General features: G+C 50.9%; 1 protein-coding gene and 1 long non-coding RNA gene across 5 annotated transcripts in view; one reads left to right on the top strand and one right to left on the bottom strand.

The window, feature by feature from the left end:
• Positions 1-909: 909 nt before the first annotated feature.
• The window catches only part of DNPEP (aspartyl aminopeptidase), a 27,221-nt gene continuing 10,047 nt past the window's right edge, over positions 910-18,083 (bottom strand). Inside the window, exons 1-15 of one of the 4 annotated variants that reach the window (XM_032754408.2) lie at positions 15,472-15,643; positions 14,785-14,878; positions 14,607-14,695; positions 14,379-14,492; positions 14,001-14,126; positions 13,683-13,813; positions 13,348-13,423; positions 13,141-13,248; positions 12,085-12,162; positions 10,821-10,904; positions 9,668-9,828; positions 9,234-9,273; positions 9,022-9,123; positions 1,573-1,740; positions 910-1,058 (exon numbers count right to left, since the gene is read on the bottom strand). In XM_032754408.2, coding sequence (XP_032610299.1) covers positions 1,008-1,058; positions 1,573-1,740; positions 9,022-9,123; positions 9,234-9,273; positions 9,668-9,828; positions 10,821-10,904; positions 12,085-12,162; positions 13,141-13,248; positions 13,348-13,423; positions 13,683-13,813; positions 14,001-14,126; positions 14,379-14,492; positions 14,607-14,695; positions 14,785-14,878; positions 15,472-15,507 — 1,458 coding nt within the window. In that variant the 5' untranslated portion in view covers positions 15,508-15,643 and the 3' untranslated portion in view covers positions 910-1,007. Of the gene's footprint in view, positions 1,059-1,572; positions 1,741-9,021; positions 9,124-9,233; positions 9,274-9,667; positions 9,829-10,820; positions 10,905-12,084; positions 12,163-13,140; positions 13,249-13,347; positions 13,424-13,682; positions 13,814-14,000; positions 14,127-14,378; positions 14,493-14,606; positions 14,696-14,784; positions 14,879-14,991; positions 15,079-15,288; positions 15,307-15,471; positions 15,644-18,083 lie in introns of those variants that run through there. The other 3 variants (XM_032754416.2, XM_058438145.1, XM_058438146.1) reach the window with 3 other exon arrangements.
• The window catches only part of LOC131383359 (uncharacterized), a 15,538-nt gene continuing 13,672 nt past the window's right edge, over positions 16,218-18,083 (top strand). The window contains exons 1-2 of the long non-coding RNA XR_009213358.1: positions 16,218-16,445; positions 16,536-16,697. This is a non-coding gene — a long non-coding RNA (uncharacterized LOC131383359). The remainder of the gene's footprint in view (positions 16,446-16,535; positions 16,698-18,083) is intronic.

The raw sequence follows: 18,083 nt of genomic DNA, 5'->3' as shown, positions 1-18,083 counted from the left end.
TGAACTCCCGACCTCAGGTGATCCGCCCGCCTCAGCCTCCTAAAGTGCTGGGACTACAGGCATGAGCCATCACGCCTGGCCTTTTTTCTTTGAGGCAGAGTCTTGATCTGTTGCCCAGGCTGGAGTGCGGTGGCACCATCTCAGCTCACTGCAACCTACGCCTCCTTGGTTCAAGCTATTCTCCTGCCTCAGTCTCCTGAGTAGCTGAGATTACAGGTGTGTGCCACCATGCCTGGCTAATTTTTTTGTATTTTTTTTTTTTAGTACAGACGGGTTTCACCATGTTGGCAAGGCTGGTCTTGAACTCTGACCTCAAGCGATCCACCTGCCTTGGCCTCCCAAAATGCTGGGAATACAGGTGTGAGCCACTGCACCCAGTCAGACTTTGACTTTTCCAATTTTTTCTGTGATAATCTTTTTTCCTGATAATATGTTCACAATCAAGTAATACCAGGGACTACTGAGAAGTGGATGATGAAGGGTGATAAGGTATAGACTATGCCCTTCTCTTTGCAGCTCCTGAGAGGGGCTGGGAAGGGATTTGGGGAGGGTGGGAAACAGCTTTGTCTGCCCAGAGCAGCTCTGAAGGTGGCCCAGTGCAGAACAGGATATCTGAAGGCAGAGCGGGACACCCATTCTGGGGATGGAAAGAGGGAAGACCACTGAGGCCATTTCCCAGGTGGAGGACTAGGGGTGGGAGAAGTGACCTTCCGCTTGAGGATCCAGCCCACCCATCACCCACTTCAGGCATGGACTTGAGACAGAGAAGAGATTTAAAACCAGATTTAAAACCATCAGCTCCCAGGAGTGTGGCCTCCTTCACCTGCTCCCCAACTGTTCTGGTTCCAAAGGTTCAAGCCAGGCTCAACTCCCACTCCTCTGATCTCCAAATAAGCATAGCACGGAGAGTCTGAGTGAAAATCCACTTTAATAATCCAGCTTCAGCTCAGCTGAGAACTTCCCCTCTCAGGTGCAAAGGGATGGCAGAGAAGTCTTTCCAAGAGGGCTCAATCCACTAAGAGATTATGGCTTAGAGAAGGGAACAGCTCAAAGAAGCCCTATAATGGGAGGCAACATGGAATTTGGAATTAGTGAGTGACCAGATGGAGATGTCCTGCCACCCACCTCCCACCAACACAAGTTCCAGCAAGAGAAGCACCGAGGTTTCATCTGTTCTTGACAGCCACCCCAGTCTTCCCAGCCCTGATCCTCTCTTCCCATCCCCTCATTTTCCATTTCTTTGGGTCAGGGCCCCTGAGCCTTGAGAAGAATAAGGACCCTTGTTTTATCTCTTTTTTCTCTTTTGTAGAGACATGGACTTGCCATGTTGCTCAGGCTGGTCTCAAACTCCTGCCCTCAAGCAATCCTCCCACCTCCCAAAGTGTTGGCATTACAGCATGAGCCACAGCGGTTGGCCAGGACCCTTGTTTTCCTACATGGCCCCAGCATGACAACTAGCCCCCATTACTCAGGCCAGTCACTTTGTGATGGCGATGTTGTCCCAGCAACCAATCCAGGCACTAGAGGGGAAGGATCCCAGCTGCCATGGAGAGGGTCTCGGGTGGGTGTTACCTTGAAGAGGGTGAGGGTCTGGAGGACTCCTGTGGTGCAGGCCATCTCCCGGATAGAGTGCATGGCCAGTTGGGGGCTGCCTAAATCCAGCACCCGCAGCCCCAGCCGAGAAGCCAAGATAGGTCCAATGGTGGTTCCACAGGGGGTGTCATTCCGGACCATGAGATCCTAGGGAGAGCAGGAGACCCATGAGCAACATGCAGTGTGTGCTTATCAGAGCCAAGGAGGACGCCATCTTAGAACTGCAGGGAGGGAAGCGGCCTGGGAGATGGTCCATTTGGAGCATAAAATCAAAGCCAGTGCTAAATGGCAGACCCCAAAGGACAATATATTCGGAATTGGTCCCATTCTATCTGCATTGCCACCACCCTAGTTCCAATCCATTCTTCACGCAGCAGGAAGGGGGATTTTTAAAAGTATCCATCCTTGTCACCCTCTTGCTTAATATCCATACTCACAGAAAAAAATCACTCAGTGGTATTAATGTCTTTAAAAATATTGCTACTGACATTTTGAGATGATTTTATTTATATTGTGGTAAAATAATAAGAAAATGAAAATATAATGCCAGATATCAAGGTTTTCAGTGTAAGAGAAAACAGAATTACAAAATCAAATAGGTAGTAACTATTTAAATAAGAATAATTTTATGAATAAGAATTACAGTATTAACTCATGATTTTTATTTAAAAATTTTTATTTTATTTTATTTATTTATTTTGAGATGGAGTCTCCCTGCGATGCCCAGGCTGGAGTGCAGCGGCACGATCTCAGCTCACTGCAACCTCTGCCTCCTGGGTTCAAGCGATTCTCCTGTCTCAGCCTCCCAAAAAGCTGGGATTACAGGCATGCACCACCACGTCCAGCTAATTATTGTATTTTCAGTAGAGACGGGATTTCGCCATATTGGCCAGGCTGTTCTCGAACTCCTGACCTCAAGTGATCCACTACCTCTCAAAGTGCTGGGATTACAGGCCTGAGCTACCGCACCTGGCTTCATGATTTTTAAAATATGTACTTTTTTCTTGCTATGTCCATGGAAATGGACCCAAAGCACCGTCCCCTCCCCCAAGAACAATGAACACTTGCAGTGCCAGACCATGGTCTCTAATACCACTGCTCGCCAAAAACTACCAAGTCTAGGGGGCGAAATGAACAAGACATGCCTGCAATTTTTGTTGTGCCAAAAAGCAAGGAGACTTCCAAGAGTCAAAGGGTACAGGAGTTATGCTGAAGGGGCTCCCACTGGTCAAAGCCATGACAATTCACAAATAAAATATACTAATTATAGAGGACACTGAATAAATGAAATTCCATGATTCTATGATAGTCAGAAAGGGAAAAGCAGGCCAGGTGTGCTGGCTCATGCCTGTAATCCCAGCACTTTGGGAGGCCAAGGCGTGCAGATCACATGATTCCAGGAGTTCGAGACCAGCCTGGCCAACATGGTGAAACCCTGTCTCTATTAAAAATACAAGAAACAGCCGGGCATGGTGGTGCACGCCTGTAATCCCAGCTACTCAGGTGGCTGAGGCATGAGACTCTCTTGAACCTGGGGGGAGGAGGTTGCAGTGAGCTGCGATCGCGACACTGCATTCCAGCCTGGGCAACAGAGCGAGACCCTGTCTAAAAAAAAAAAAAAAAAAAAAAGGAAAAGGAAAAATATTTCTTTGTCACTATTTGAGATGACATTTCACCTTGAAAAGTGGATAACGGAAAGAATTAGCATCTATCCTACTTTCCAATCAATAGGAATGATATTCCACGATAACCAAAGAACCCTAGTTGATTGGAGGGAAGAAGTTCCACTTCACAGAAGAATGGAAGACTGAAAGAATTCAGGGGAAGCGGGCATTTTTCGGTAAATTCTAATGAAATTACTGATTTAGACAAGGATTACTGTAAGTGTTAAAACCATTAGGTATCTGGTTAATAGGGAACTTATCACTTGTATGGGTCACTGTCAGGTCAATAGGGGGAAAACCACCATATAATGAAAGGATAAGAGGCCATTCCTGGTCCAGTGGTCAATCTTTGCAAGGCTAAGGGTGGCCCACCCAGATATCATGTGTGTGATGCCATATGAATACACCAGCCATGTCTTCTAGCCCAAAATGTTTAACTTGAGGCTGGGCACGGTGGCTCACACCTGTAATCCCAGCACTTTGGGAGGCTGAGGTGGGCGGACCACTTGAGGTCAGGAGTTCAAGACCAGTCTGGCCAATATGGTGAAACCCTGTCTCTACTAAAAATACAAAAATTAGCTGGGCATCGTGGTGCACACTTGTAATCCCAGCTACTTTGGAGGCTGAGACAGAAGGATCACTTGAACCAGGGAGGCGGAGGTTGCAATGAGCCGAGATCATGCCATTAGACTCCAGCCTGGGCGACAGAGTGAAACTCTTACTCTGTCAAAGAAAAAAAAAAAAAAGTTTAACTTGAATCCATCAAGTCTTTAGAAATTCCAGTTGATAGGAAATACGGGGCTTACAGACAAGCTAAATGACACCATGGGGCAGCAAGGAGACATATCCAGAAGTTTCTTGAATAAGCCAATGCTATTTAAAAAGGGGTGGGGGGAACTGTGCTACATTAGAATACATTTAAGCAACATATCAGCCAAATATAATGCATTGTCCTTGTGGGCGGCAAGCCACCCAGGCGCCGAGGCAAGAGACCGAAGACACGAGCTGTTCCAGTATAATAAAATATAAAACAAGTATAGTCATACCAGATATAGATCTTAGATATGATTATATATGAATATCATTAATCATTAGTTGGTAGTAATTACTCTTTATCCCAATATTATAATAATCCCTGCTCTATAATCATAACCTAGGAAAAACCAGGCCATACAGAGATAGGAGCCAAGGGGACATAGTGAGGTGTGACCAGAAGACAGGAGTGCGAGCCTTCTGTTATGCCTGGACAGGGCCACCAGAGGGCTCCTTGGTCTAGCGGTGACGCCAGCATCTGGGAAGATGCCCGTTGCCAGGTGGACCGTGGTCTAGCGGTAGCAAAAGGTGTCAAGAAACAACACCCGCTACTTAGCAGACTGGGAAAGGGAGTCACCTTTTCCCCGGGGGAGTTTAGAGAAGACTCTGCTCCTCCACCTCTTGTGGAGGGCCTGACACCAGTCGGGCTTTCCCGCAGTTATCCGGAGGCCTAACTGTCTCCCTGTGATGCTGTGCTTTAGTGGTCACGCTCTTAGTCCACCTTCATGTTCCATCCTGTACACCTGGCTCTGCTTTCTAGATAACAGTAGTAAATTAGTGAAAGTACTAAAAGTCTCTGATATGTAGAAATAATGGCGTTAAGCTGTCTCTTTGTCTTCTCTCTCTACCTCGGCTGCCGGGCAGGGAAGGGCCCCCTGTGCAGTGGACACATGACCCACGTGACCTTACCTATCATTGGAGAAGACTCACATTCTTTACCATGCCCCTTTTGCTTTGTATACAATAAATAACAGCGAAGCCAGACATTCAGGGCCACTACCGGTCTCCGCGCATTGGTGGTAGTGGTCCCCCGGGCCCAGTTGCCTTTTCTTTTATCTCTTTGTCTTGTGTCTTTATTTCTACACTCTCTCGTCGCCGCACACAGGGAGAGACCCACTGACCCTGTGGGGCTGGTCCCTACAGTCCTGAGTTGGATACTAGGGTGGGTCAAATACCTGTAAAAAAACATTTTGAGGATAACTGGGGAAAACGGAAAGTGATCTGTGCATTAGATGAGGTACAAGTTTACTGAAACAACAATTTCCTGAAATGGGGTTGGGAATGGTGGATCGTGCCTGTAATCCCAGCACTTTGGGAGGCCAAGGTGGGAGGACTGCTTGAAGCCAGGAGTTCAAGACCAGCCTGGGCAACATAGCAAGAACCCCATTTTTACTAAAAATAGAAAATTAGCCAGCATAGTGGCATGCATCTGTAGTCCCAGCTACTTGGGAGGTTGAGGCAGGAAGATCTGAGCTCAGGAGTTTGAGGATGCAGTGAGCTATGATCATGCCACTGCACTCCAGCCTGGGAGACAAAGCAAGACCCTGTTTCTAATTTTAAAAAAAAATTAAAAAAAAAAACTCAAATAGGAAGGTGAAGATGACTGAGTGAAAAGAGGCAACGAAAACATATCCAATATAATATCATTTTTAAAAAGCGTATATGAAGTTTATGCATAAAAAAAATCTGGAAGACTATACCAAATTTCTGCAGATTAGTGTTTTATTTTCTCATCTCTATCTGTATTTTCTAATTTTCTAAAATACATGTGTCCTACTTCTGCTGTAAGTTATTAAAGAAAAATCTCCCAATGTCTTCTCACTGCCTTAGAATAAAATTGAAATGCCTTTCCATGGCCTAGGTATTCCTGTATCATCACTGAGCTGGGCCTCTCCCCGACCCCCTCCTGCTCTCATCCTGGCTCTACCATCCTGCCTTCTCTCCTCCTAAAAGATGAGCTCATTCCTGGCCTCCTTGGGGCTTTTCTACTTGTGCCCTCTGGCTGGGACCCTTCCATAGCTGCCTGTTTCTCAGTGGTTAGGTCTCAGCTCAAATATCACGTCCTCAGAGAAGGCTTCCTGGGGGCAGAACAATTCAGCTTTCTGAAACGAAGAGTGAACACTTGCAGCAGAAAGAGCCCTGGGCTAGGAGTCAGGCTGCTGTGGTTCTACGCCTGCTATGATTGTCACTGGACCACCCATGCCTGAGTCCCTGATATAGACAGGTAGATAGATAAATATAGAAATAGATAGTCATGTACTACATAGTGACATTTCAGTCAAGGATAGACTACATATGACAGTGGTCCTGTAAGATTATAATGGAGCTGAAAAATTCCTGTCGCCTAGTGACATCACAGCTGTTGCGATGTTGTGGCACAATGCATGACTCACTTGTTTGTGGCAATGCCGGTGTAAATAAATCTACTGCCAGTCATATAAAAGCATAATATGTGCAATTACGTACAGTATGCAATACCTGAGAATGATAATAAATGACTATGTTATGGTTTATGTGTTTACTATATTATGCTTTCTATTGTTATTTATTTATTTTGAGATGGAGTTTCACTCTTGTTGCCCAGGCTAGAATGCAATGGCGCCATCTTGGCTCCCTGCAACCTCTGCCTCGTGGGTTCAAGCAATTCTCCTGTCTCAGCCTCCTGAGAAGCTGGGATTACAGGCGCATACCATCATGCCCAGACAATTTTTGTATTTTCAGTAGAGACAGGGTTTCACCATGTTGGCCAGCTGGTTCTGAACTCCTGACCTCAAGTGATCCACCCGCCTCGGCCTCCCAAAGTGCTGGGATTACAGGCGTGAGCCACGATGCCCAGCCTACTGTTATTTTAGAATGTACTCCTACTTATTAAAAAAAAAAAAAGTTAACTGTCAAACAGCCTCAGGCAGGTCCTTTAGGGGCGCCTTGTTATCACAGCAGATAGCAGCTCCCTGCATGTCACTCTCCCTGAAGACCTTCCAGTGAGACAAGATATGGAGGTGGAAGACAGGGACATTGATAATCCTGACCCTGTATAGGCCTAGGCTAATGTGTATGTTTGTGTCTTGGTTTTTAACCAGAAAGTTTAAAAATTTTAAAAATAACAAAAAATTTTAAAAATAGCAAAAGCTTATAGAATAAGGATACAAAAAAGAAAATACTTTTGAATAGCTGTACTATGTGTTTGTGTTTTAAGCCAAGTGTTATTACAAAGGAGTCAAAAAATTTTAAAAATGGAACTTTATAAAGTAAAAAAGTTGGCCAGGCACAGTGGCTCACGCCTGTAATCCCAACACTTTGGGAGGCCGAGGCGAGCAGATCACAAGGTCAAGAGTTCGAGACCAGCCTGACCAACATGGTGAAACCCCGTCTCTACTAAAAATACAAAAATTAGCCAGGCGCGGTGGTGCGTGCCTGTAATCCCAGCTACTCAGGAGGCTGAGGCAGAATCACTTGAACCTAGGAGGCAGAGGTTGCAGTGAGCCGAGATCGCGCCACTGCACTCCAGCCTGGGTGACAGAGACTCCATCTCAAAAATAAATAAATAAATAAAGTAAAAAAGTTACAGTAAACTAATTCATTGTTGAAGAAATACAATTTTCAAAATAAATGTAGTGTAGCCTAAGTGTCCAGCATTGATAAAGTCTGCAATAGTGTACAGTAATGTCCTAGGCCTTCACATTAACTCACCACTCACCAAGGGCAACTTCGAGTGCCATAAGCTCCATTCCTAAGTGCCCTATACAGGTGGACCATTTTAAATCTTTTATACCATATGCTTCCTGTACCTTTTCTTTTTCTTTTTCTTTTCTTTTCTTTTTTTTTTTTTTGGTTTTTTTTGGAGACAGGGTCTCACTCTGTCGCCCAGGCTGGAGTGCAATGACACAATCTCGGCTCACTGCAACCTCCACCTCCCGGGCTCCAGAGAATCTTCCCAAGTAGGGAAGGCCTCCCAAGTAGCTGGGACTACAGGCATGCACCACCACGCCTGGCTAATTTTTGTATTTTTTGGTAGGATGGGGTTTCACCATGTTGGCCAGGCTGGTTTTGAACTCCTGACCTCAAGTGATCTGACTGTCTTGGCCTCCCAAAGTGCTGGGATTACAGGTGTGAGCCAACACGCCTGGCCTTCTGTACCTTTTCTATGTTTAGATACACTTACCATTTTGTTACAATTACCTACAGTTTTCAGCACAGTAAGAAGCTGTACAGGTTTGTAGCCTAGAAGCAATGGGCTACACCACACAGCCTGGGTGTGCAGCAGGTTGTCCGTCTAGGTTTGTGTACGTGTACTCCATGATGCTCACACAACGACAAAACTGCCTAATGATGCCATTTCCCAGGACGTATCCCTGTTGTTAAGCAATGCATGACAGTATATATGTGTATATATGTGTATACACAATACTTTCATGTGTTATATACATACATGTATACAACATATATATGTACACACACACACACACACACACACACACACACAGGAGAAAGGACTAGATGGCTGATTTCTCAGGCAAGAGAGAAAATGAGTAGCTGTGGTTCCATACTCCCCAGCCCTGAACTTTTTCCCTGTGGAAGCCCCCAGTGTGTAGGAGACAGAGGGGAAGTGGGGTTGCTGCAGGGAAGGACAGGCCTACCATGTGCCAGGAGCACACTGTACCTTCAGTCTTCATAGAAATCCAGCAAAGTAGGCATTACTATCACCCCTATTCTACAGATGCGGAAACTGAGATTCAGAAAGTTTAGGAGACTAGTCCAAGGTCACACAGCTAGCACTGCAGCAGAGCCAGCATGGAATCCAGCTGTATCCAAAATCCCTGCTTTTCTCACTCTACTGGGACCCCCTCCACTCAAGGCCATCTACCAGGTTCCCTGTTCATGGGGGGCCCATCTGTTTGTGCCCCCACCAAGCTCCCTCCATCACACCTTCCCAGTCAGGGCCCACCCTCACCTGCAGGGGAACCTTGACTTTGTTGGCCACCTCTCGGATCAGGGCCTCTGACACTGCGTTTGAGGCATAGCGTTGCTTGCTGTTCACCTTGATCACGGGGCCCTGGGGAGATTGTCAAGGTGAGGCAGAGGTAATGACAGGCCCAAAGGGAATGAGTCGGGGCCCAGAACAGCCAGACCTCCAAGTCCCTAGGGAGAAATGGCACGTCTCACCTTGTGGAATAAGGGCCGGTGGTTCTCCTCATGCTTGTCCCTGTAAGAGACAGATAAGGGCCAGACATAGCAAACAGGAGCAGGCCTGTCAACACTCACCACCCTCCCATGGCAGACATCACTAATAGATCACCACTCTTTCCCACCCAGCCCAGTGGGACTTCAGAGTCATTCCACACACAGGGTTCCGGGCAGCCTCTAGCACTAGATGGAAACAAGTTTGTAGACAAAGACTATTCCACACACCTGGGTTAGGCATTGCATGACTCTGATCAAGTTGGTCTCGCAGTAGGGAAAAGGAAGTGCCCCCTGAACCTCCCGAGAGAATGAAGAAGGGAGAAAGGAAGAGGCTGGGGCCAGGGCAGAGCCTCAAGGCAGGTTATGCTTGGGTCTCCAGCTATGTGAAAACTGTGTGACTGGCACTAGAGACTCACAGGTAGTTGGGATGCACAGCATGGGCCATGTCTGCGCTGATCATGAAGGACTTGGGTATGGCTTCCTCGAAGGCCGTTGGGTGCTGGCACGAGGCTGAGATCCGCCGCAGCACCAGCTCTGTCAGAAGTGACTGTGCTCCCTGTGCACTCTCAGACCCCACCTGGCGACAGCAGAGTCCTGACTCTGGGAATCTGGGCTCAGGGGCCTGATCTTGGAAGCCAGTGAGAGGGGCCCACTGCCCACCTGGCCCAAAACCCCACTGAGTCACTGGGTGTTCTTAGCAATACCCCTAACCTGGGGTCATCACTGAACACCGGACGGTGGGCTGAGACCAAACTAACTCGCAGTCTTAACAGTACTGGTGGGTTTCCTGCACTGCTCCCCTTCCTCCTCTCGTGACCCTCACATCTGGAGCTCAGCACAGGTGCCCCACTACACTGGTCAATTTTCTTTTATGTGTATGACAGAGACTGCTAACTGTCCATGATATCTTTTATAACAGAACACCCAAGCTGTAGCTAAGCACTTAACTACCCAGCTAGAGATGACATTTCCAGGCTCCCCTGCAGCTAAGTTCTGTGGAATGTAAGCAGTGATGAATGTCACTTCTGGATCATGCCCTTAAAGCCAGGGGGTGTCTACTGCCCCTTTGCCCTCTCTTCCCTTCCTACTAACTCAGTGTAGACATGATGGCCAGAGCTGGAATGGCCACCCTGAATGCTGAAATAGAAGTCATGTGTTCAGGACAGCAGGGACCCCTCCTAAACTGCTAACTCTGACCTGGGTTGTTACATGAGAGAGCACTATCTGTTCAAGCTCTGTTATGCAGCTGAGACTGCAGCCTCATACACGCAGGCATCATGAGGACCTACTCTGTGCTGAGCCCTGGGACTACGAGGATGGACTGGGTAGAGTCCCTGTCCTAAAGGAAGAAGTTCACCATGTGGCACAAAGAAAGATACAGGAGAGATGGTCACCCTTGAATAAGCAGATCTATATTGAGTCAGAGGAGACACCAAGGGCTAAGGAGGCACACGCAGCATCTCCCGTCTTTGGGGCCCCCAGAAGAGCCCTGGCTCACGGTGGATGCCTGGCACAAGTTGGCTGTGGAAGACTCCACAGAGGTGACCCTCCCCAGAACCCTCCACGTACCTCTTCGTTGTCATAGAGTGTGATCATGCGCACGTGAGGCTCCGTGGCCAGGGAGCCAGGGCCTGCACAGGAATCTATCAAGGCCTGGTTCAGGGAAGGAAATGAGAGCATCATCTCCAACCTCCTTCTGCTGGAACTCAGCCCACCAGCACCTTGGGTGTGCACGTTCCCCCATCCACCAGCACCTTGGGTGTGCACATTCCCCTGTCTGCCTTCCATGGCCATGACTTTTATCAATTAGGGCACTGCCTGGCACAGGGTGTGGTGGGGACCTTTTTTTCTTTTGTTTTTGTTTTTGTTTTTTTTTTTGCCAAATAAATAGCTACATAGGTAGAAACTTTAGGGTGTGGTGGGGACCTTTTTTTTTTTTCTTTTTTTCTTTCTTTTTTTTTTTTTTTTTGGCCAAATCAATAGCTAGGCAGAAACCTTTTCAACTGGGACAGGAGATACCATCCTTTGGGTGTTCTTCTCTACATTCCCATGCAAAAGGCAGTAGGAAGATGTGGAGGACAGAGAGGAAGAGCTGAGAGTCCTGGAAAGCCAAAAGACTACACACATCACATAAACTGATTGGCCTCAGGGAAAAGACTAAGGTTCAAAGAGGTGATGGACTCCATCAAGGTGACGTGACTGGCTGGTTGCCTGCAGAAGTAGATGCAGGTCCCAGGTCCAGCTCTGGTCTCAATTACAGCCCAAAGCCTATCTCCAGCCACAGTATTACAGGGAAGGAGAGGCAGAAAAAGGCAGAGGGAGATCAAGGGCAAGAGGAGAGAAAGAAAGGGAACTGACTAGTGTGGAGAGAAGGTGGGGAATATCAAGGTGACTAGGAAGAGAGGCTACCTGACTGAGATCCCAAGAAACAGGGAGAAGGCTGGGGGCTTAAGCCTGGGGAGTGGAGTAGGAAGCAGAAGGAGGTGGATGATACTACCTTGTGGATGATAAGGCCTTTCCCTGAGGCAGAAGTTGTTAACTTCAGGAAATGCAGCAGGAGCAAGGCTAGGACAAGAGACCATGGTGCCCTAAACAACTTCTTAGCCTTCTTCTTGCCTCAACCCCCTGACAGTGCAAGGGCAGAGACCAAAGGTGGCGATGCTGAGGCTGCAGCATTTAGGGCCCCCTCCTGGTCCATCCAGCACCAGCAGACTGAGTGGGTAGACAATGGCCCTCTCTCACAACCTGCTGGGGCTTTAGGCAGCTCCCCCGACCCCAAACATACCACCTCTGCTGGTGGTTATGTGCTGCCTGGGGTGCCCCGGCTCCTCACCTGCAGGGCACAGAAGCAGCTGTGCAGATTGTCCAGCCGAGGAGCAAAGATGAACTCATCATAGGCACCACCCAAGACCTAGAGAGATAAGACAGTCAGTCCAACCTTCAATCCTCCACCCCCACTCACCTCTCTTTTGCTCCCAAGGGCCTCCTTGGTTTCTTACGCAACCTCTCCCTGACCCTTGGCTTAGGGCACTATTTTGTTTTTTCTTTTTTTTGAGATGAAGTTTCGCTCTTGTTGCCCAGCGTGAAGTGCAATGGCTCGATCTCGGCTCACTGCAACTTCCGTCTCCCGGGTTCAAAGGATTCTCGTGCCTCAGCCTCCTGAGTAGCTGGGATTACAGGCATGCACCACCAGGCCCAGCTAATTTTTGTATTTTTATTAGACAGGGTTTCACCATGGTGGTCAGGCTAGTCTCAAACTCCTGACCTCATGTGATTCCCCCCGCCTCAGCCTCCCAAAGTGCTGGGATTCCTTGCTAGGCAGGACCCAGCAGAGATTGGAGAAGGGGGCTGGGCTGGTGCTGAGGAACAAAAGGGTGGAGGCCAATCGCTCTTGACCTCTTCCTGTGGGTCAAGAAAAGGAAGGGCTGAATTGTTACCAAAAAGGCCAAGGAAGTAAACAGAGGAAGCCAGCCAAAAAACAGAAACTTAGTACATGTTCAAGCAGGACAGAGCATCCAGAGATTTAGCAATCTCTGACCATCAGCAACTGGGAGGCAGAGAACAGATGGCCACATCCAGGCCTCTTTCCCTAAGCAGTTCAATGTCAGTGTGGGTCAAAGCAGACAGGGCCCATGTGTAGAAGAAAATCCTGGCGAATGTGTAAAAAGGGCCAATTCCCAGATAGTCCTAGTAGGCAGGTCTGGGGTGGGGAACTTGTCTTTTTGAGAACCACCGCCCTAGAAGCAGTGGGGGATGTGTCTGCTGGGAAGAACTCGGATGAGAGTCACTGAGGGCTTGGTGGAGGTGACGAGTGCTTCAGCAGGACAGGCTACGAGTGGTCAGGATCCTGGAGGCCCTCCACCCACAGGTTCCTACAGCCAGTCCTCACCGCAGGCTGGGTGTCTGCAAGGCAGAGCTCCATCTCCACTATGTCCTTGGGGCTCAGCCCCAGATGGGCACAGAGCAGGGACATGAGGACCGAATGGTGCCGCTCATCCTGCAGAGCAGAAAGACGCTGGGAAGAGTCCATTCCTCCTCTCCTTCCCACTTCTCAGGGGACTCTGCCGCCCTCTCCATGATCAGGGGACTCTCTTACCACAGCATTGAGAGGCCCTGGCTCAGGAGTCCCCTTCTCCAGCTCCTCCTGGATGGCTGTGGCAAGAATGGGGACTCTGTGGGGAGACGTGGGTTGTGGGGGGATTGAGAGGAGGGCACAGCTGAGTGCGGCATCCATAAGTTCAGGTGCCTCCTGATGGGCAACTGCCTCTGCCCTTCAATTCCCAGCCCACTCCCCAAATGGCAAGGCTGTGAGGACCCTTAGAAATTAACTGGGTCCCAAGAGTAAAATGTGACTGTGGCTACCATTAGGTAATAATCACCTGGTACCATTCTCTATCCCTCCCAGCCACTGCAGCCCCGCCCCAGTCTCACAGGTGCATCTCTGTGTTGGGCCCAAAGTTCTCGTTGATATTTCGCTGCAGATGGATGGCCAGGTGTGGGATGCGAAGAATGGGCCGCTCCACGTGCACAAGCCGCTGCTCCAGCCGACCTGAGGTAGGGCACTGCGGCCAGCCAGGCCAGGTCAGCCCAGGGTGCCTCCTACCCCAGTGGTCAGTCTTCACTTCACTCAGACTAAGCAGGGTGGTCCTCTGACCAGACTGCCCCCACCCCTCTTCCCCACGGGTACCCTGAGGAGTGTGGCAGTCAGTCTTCTGAGGAGGCTCCGCCATCCCCAACCTCGGTTCCCACCTTGACAATGACGCGTCCAGCCAGAGTCAGGTCACGGTCAAACCAGGTGCTCCAGATCCCACCACCATAGGTCTCCACACCGACTTGCTGGAAGCCCACCTGGCTGCGGCGAGACCTACGTTTCACCTGAGTGTAAAGATGGAGAAGAAGTCAGAGAAGGCTTCATGACGAAATGTGGAGATGAGACTTTGGCTACTCATAAGTAACACAGAATATTAGTGTCACATGAAAGGCTCAAAGTGTGGAGGAAGGGGCCAACAAGTTTACCGTCTCCCTTACTCCAGGGGATAGAGGCCCCAGTTTGTACCTCCTAGTTCCCTTTTGCGCTGTACTCCCTCTGACATCTCCCCCCACCCCAACACCGTCCGAGTTCCTTACCCGGAGGCAGGGGCTGTCCGTGTGGGCCCCGATGAGGCTGAAGCCATTGCCAGGAACGTACTGGCCCCCTACAGCAAAAGCTATGATGGTGGAGGAGTTCCTGGTCATGAAGTACTGAGGAGAAAGGGAGGAAAGACAGGGGCGTGAGTTGCATTACCCAGCTGGCACACAGGGCTTTGAGACCCAGCCTAGGGACCTGCCTTTCCACCCCCACCCTACCCCCAGTACCTTGCTCTCGGGCTTAATATTCCATTTCTCAGTCTCCTTGAGTTCACTGAAGCCAGCCTGGAGAAGGCGGTTGCGGCACTCAGCCACAGCTGTAGGAAAAGCACCCTCTCACAGCGATGGAAGCTGGTGAGGGGCCCATCAGCCTCCACCCTCCTCCCTTGCCCTGGCCACCACTTACCGTGGAAAGGAGAGGGACTCCGGTTCACGAACTTGAGGAGTTCCTTAGCCGCAGTCTGCACCGCCTCTTGGCGGGCCTTACAGTTTATGGCCACCTAGGGGAGGGGGCGCTCAGACTTTTACAAGGTCTGGGACCCCTGATCTTTCACCCAAGTTCCGAGGATTCTCCCATCCCCACCCCTAGAAGTGACCACTCTAAGGCACAGACCTCTGCCTCCGCCCGTCCCCACCGAGAGACCCAAACCCAGGGCTGAAACTCTCCGTTGAAAGCTTCAGCCCGCCGGCCTAGGATCATGAGCCGGGCCCGCCCCTTAATCTGAACTTTAGCTCGACTGCCTAAGTCCCACCCCCATGTCCCTGCCCAGCTAGGAAATCCTGTTCTGCTCCCAAACTCCGGGATCCCAAGCGGGCCCCACACTCTGAGGTGGCCTGCATCACGTGCGCGTACCCAGCCCGGGGCCAAAGCCCTGTACCCCAAGGAGCACCCTGACTCCTCTCCACCCACCCAGTCTCTCGCAGGACTCCCCCTTCCAATCCCGGGAAAGTCGTCAGGTCACCCTCCGCGGAGCTTTCGGTTTCGCTTTGGGTCGGGCGGCCCCACTGCAGCACCGCGCTAAGCTTGGGCCCGGAAGGGCGCCGGACTCGGTCTGGGATCGAAATTCTAGTGGGGCCGTCGGGAGCCACCTACCTGCATGGCCCCGCGCGTGGGGCTGTGTCCGCTCATCTGGCCTCTGGGCTCGGCCCGCCCCCACCGCGCCGCCTGCCCCGCCCCTCACTAGCCCTGCAGGTCCCCCGCGTGCCCCTTCAGGCCGCGCCGCGCGCGCAGGCCTTCATCAGGCTTCCCCGGCCGCCCCGCCCCTTGCCGGGCCGCCCCGCCCCATGTCGGGCCTCCCCGCCCACCTCTCCTCGCACCTCGGCAGACCGCCCCGCCCACCTCGGTCAGCCCCGCCCCTCGACGGGCTTACCCTGTCCGCTCCGCCCCTCGCTGGGCCCCACCACCCGCCTTGCCCCGCCCCTAGCTTGGCCGCAGCGCCCGCCCCGCCCCTCGCCAGGCGGCACCGCCCGCCCTGCACCTCGCCAGGCTGCACGGCCCGCCCCGCCCCTCGTCAAGCTTCCTCGTCCGCCCCGCCTCTCGCCAGGCTGCACCGCCCTCCCCGCTTTGCCCCGCCCCTCACCAGGTTTCCCCCATCCGCTCCGGCCCTCTTTACCCCACCACTCGCCCTGCCCCCGCCCTTGCTCCGCCCCGCCCTTCGTCAGGCCTGCACGCCCGCCCCGCCCCTCGTCACGCTTCCTCGTCCGCCCCGCCCCTCGCCAGGCTGCACCGCCCGCCCCGCTTCCGCCCCATCCCTCTCCAGGCCGCGCCTCCGCCTCCGCCCCGCCCTCGTCTTCGCCCCTGCTGGGGCTGCTCGTTAGGCCCCGCCCCGCACCCCCGTCACCCCCGCCGCGCGACCCGCAGCCGCCGCCAGGGCCCTCTGCTGCCGCGGAGGTGCTAGGACAGCCGCGGACGGCCCGCCTCCCAGTGCCCTGGGCCTCGAGGCCAATAAAAAGCTCGCCCCCTCCAGCTCACCGGGTCCGACGGGTACGGTACAAAGTGCTGTCTCTCGCCACAGCCGCCCTTGTGACAATAAAAGCAATAAGGCAGATGTCCATGGGGCGCTCGCGGTGAGCTTTAGCTTTATGATAAAGCTTGGCCTGTTACCTCGTTTAATCTTCACAACTGCCCTATCAACTATGTACTCTTACTGTCCCCAGTTTATGCATGCACAAAGAAAGCTGAGATACGGAGACGGGTGATCCGTCGAGGTAATAAACGGCACAGGTGGGGTTTGAACTCCATCAGTTTGATTGCAGAGGCCTGGAACAACCCTACAGGCTTCTCTCGGATCTTTTCTGGACCTTTTTCTGTACGCTTTGGTAAGTGTTATGTCACACGGGAGGTCCACAAGGGACACAGAAGTTGACTTGCCCAAGATCACATAGCTGTTTGGGTGGATCTGGGATGTGACTCTGATATCTGTGCCCTTTCCATTTGTTAAAACAACAGAAAAAAAAATTCCACATTATTGGCAGTTCCAGTATTCCCATGTCAGGAGTAGTGAGTAGCATGTTTAAACCCCATGCACCTTCCTAGCTGCAGGAACTGATCAGGACTCTTAGTGGCCTCTAGATCCAAAACAGGGCCCAGCTACCAGGGGTCCAATCAAAATTCCAGAGATCCCAGGTTTGTGGAGCAACCTGCCGTTTATATACCTGGGGTGGGGAGTGACAGGGTGGGATGGAGAGAGGCTGGAAAGGTCCTGCAGCTCTCACTTCAAACTAGTAGATATGGCAGGGGAGTTTTCAAGAATTCACCCACTAGATGCTGGCTTAAATTCATGGCATTCCCTAACCGTTTGTTGAAATACTATTATGGGCCTGGCGCAGTGGCTCACGCCTGTAATCCCAGCACTTTGGGAGGTCGAGGCGGGTAGATCACTTGAGGTCAGAAGTTCATGATCAGTCTGGCCAACCTGGTGAAACCCCGTCTCCACTAAAAATACAAAAATCAGCCGGGCGTAGTGGCACGTGCCTGTAATCCCAGCAGCTACTTGGGAGGCTGAGGCAAGAGAATCCCTTGAACCCGGGAGGCGGAGGTTGCAGTGAGCCGAGATCGTGCCACTGCACTCCAGCCTGGGCGACAGAGTGAGACTCTGTCTCTAAATAAATAAATAAATACCATTATGTATAAAGCTCAATGCTGAGCAGGACGTGGAGAGAGCATTCTTGTCCTCCACCTCCTGGGGAGGGGACAAATTCAAGGAGGACAGCGAAAGGGCCGAAACAAGGCTACAATGTATAAGGGAAGGAGACAACCTGAATAAGGAACCACCTTTAATGTTCTTTCTGATCACAGAAAAGAGTACATGCTTGAGTAAGAGATTCAAACATCACCAAAACGCGTAACTTAGAAAGTGAGCCGGGAGCGGCGGCTGACGCCTGTAATCCCAGCACTTTGGGAGGCCACAGCGGGCGGATCACGAGGTCAGGAGATGGAGACCATCCTGGCTAACATGGTGAAACCCTGTCTCTACTAAAGATACAAAAAAAAAAAAAAAAAAAATTAGCCGGGAGTGGTGGCGGGCGCCTGCAATCCCAGCTACTCCAGAGGCTGAGGCAGGAGAATGGTGTGAATCCGGGAGGCGGAGCTTGCAGTGAGCCGAGATTGCGCAGTTGCACTCTAGCCTGGGTGATGGAGCAAGACTGTCTCAAAAAAAAAAAAAAAAAAAAGAAAAGAAAATGAAAGTAAACATTTGATAAATT

The sequence above is a fragment of the Hylobates moloch genome, unplaced genomic scaffold (assembly GCF_009828535.3).
Source record: "Hylobates moloch isolate HMO894 unplaced genomic scaffold, HMol_V3 SCAFFOLD_1, whole genome shotgun sequence".
Classification (NCBI taxonomy): Eukaryota; Metazoa; Chordata; class Mammalia; order Primates; family Hylobatidae; genus Hylobates; species Hylobates moloch.
Note: the sequence above shows the minus strand (reverse complement) of the source record. Positions and strands in the feature narration are given on the sequence as shown.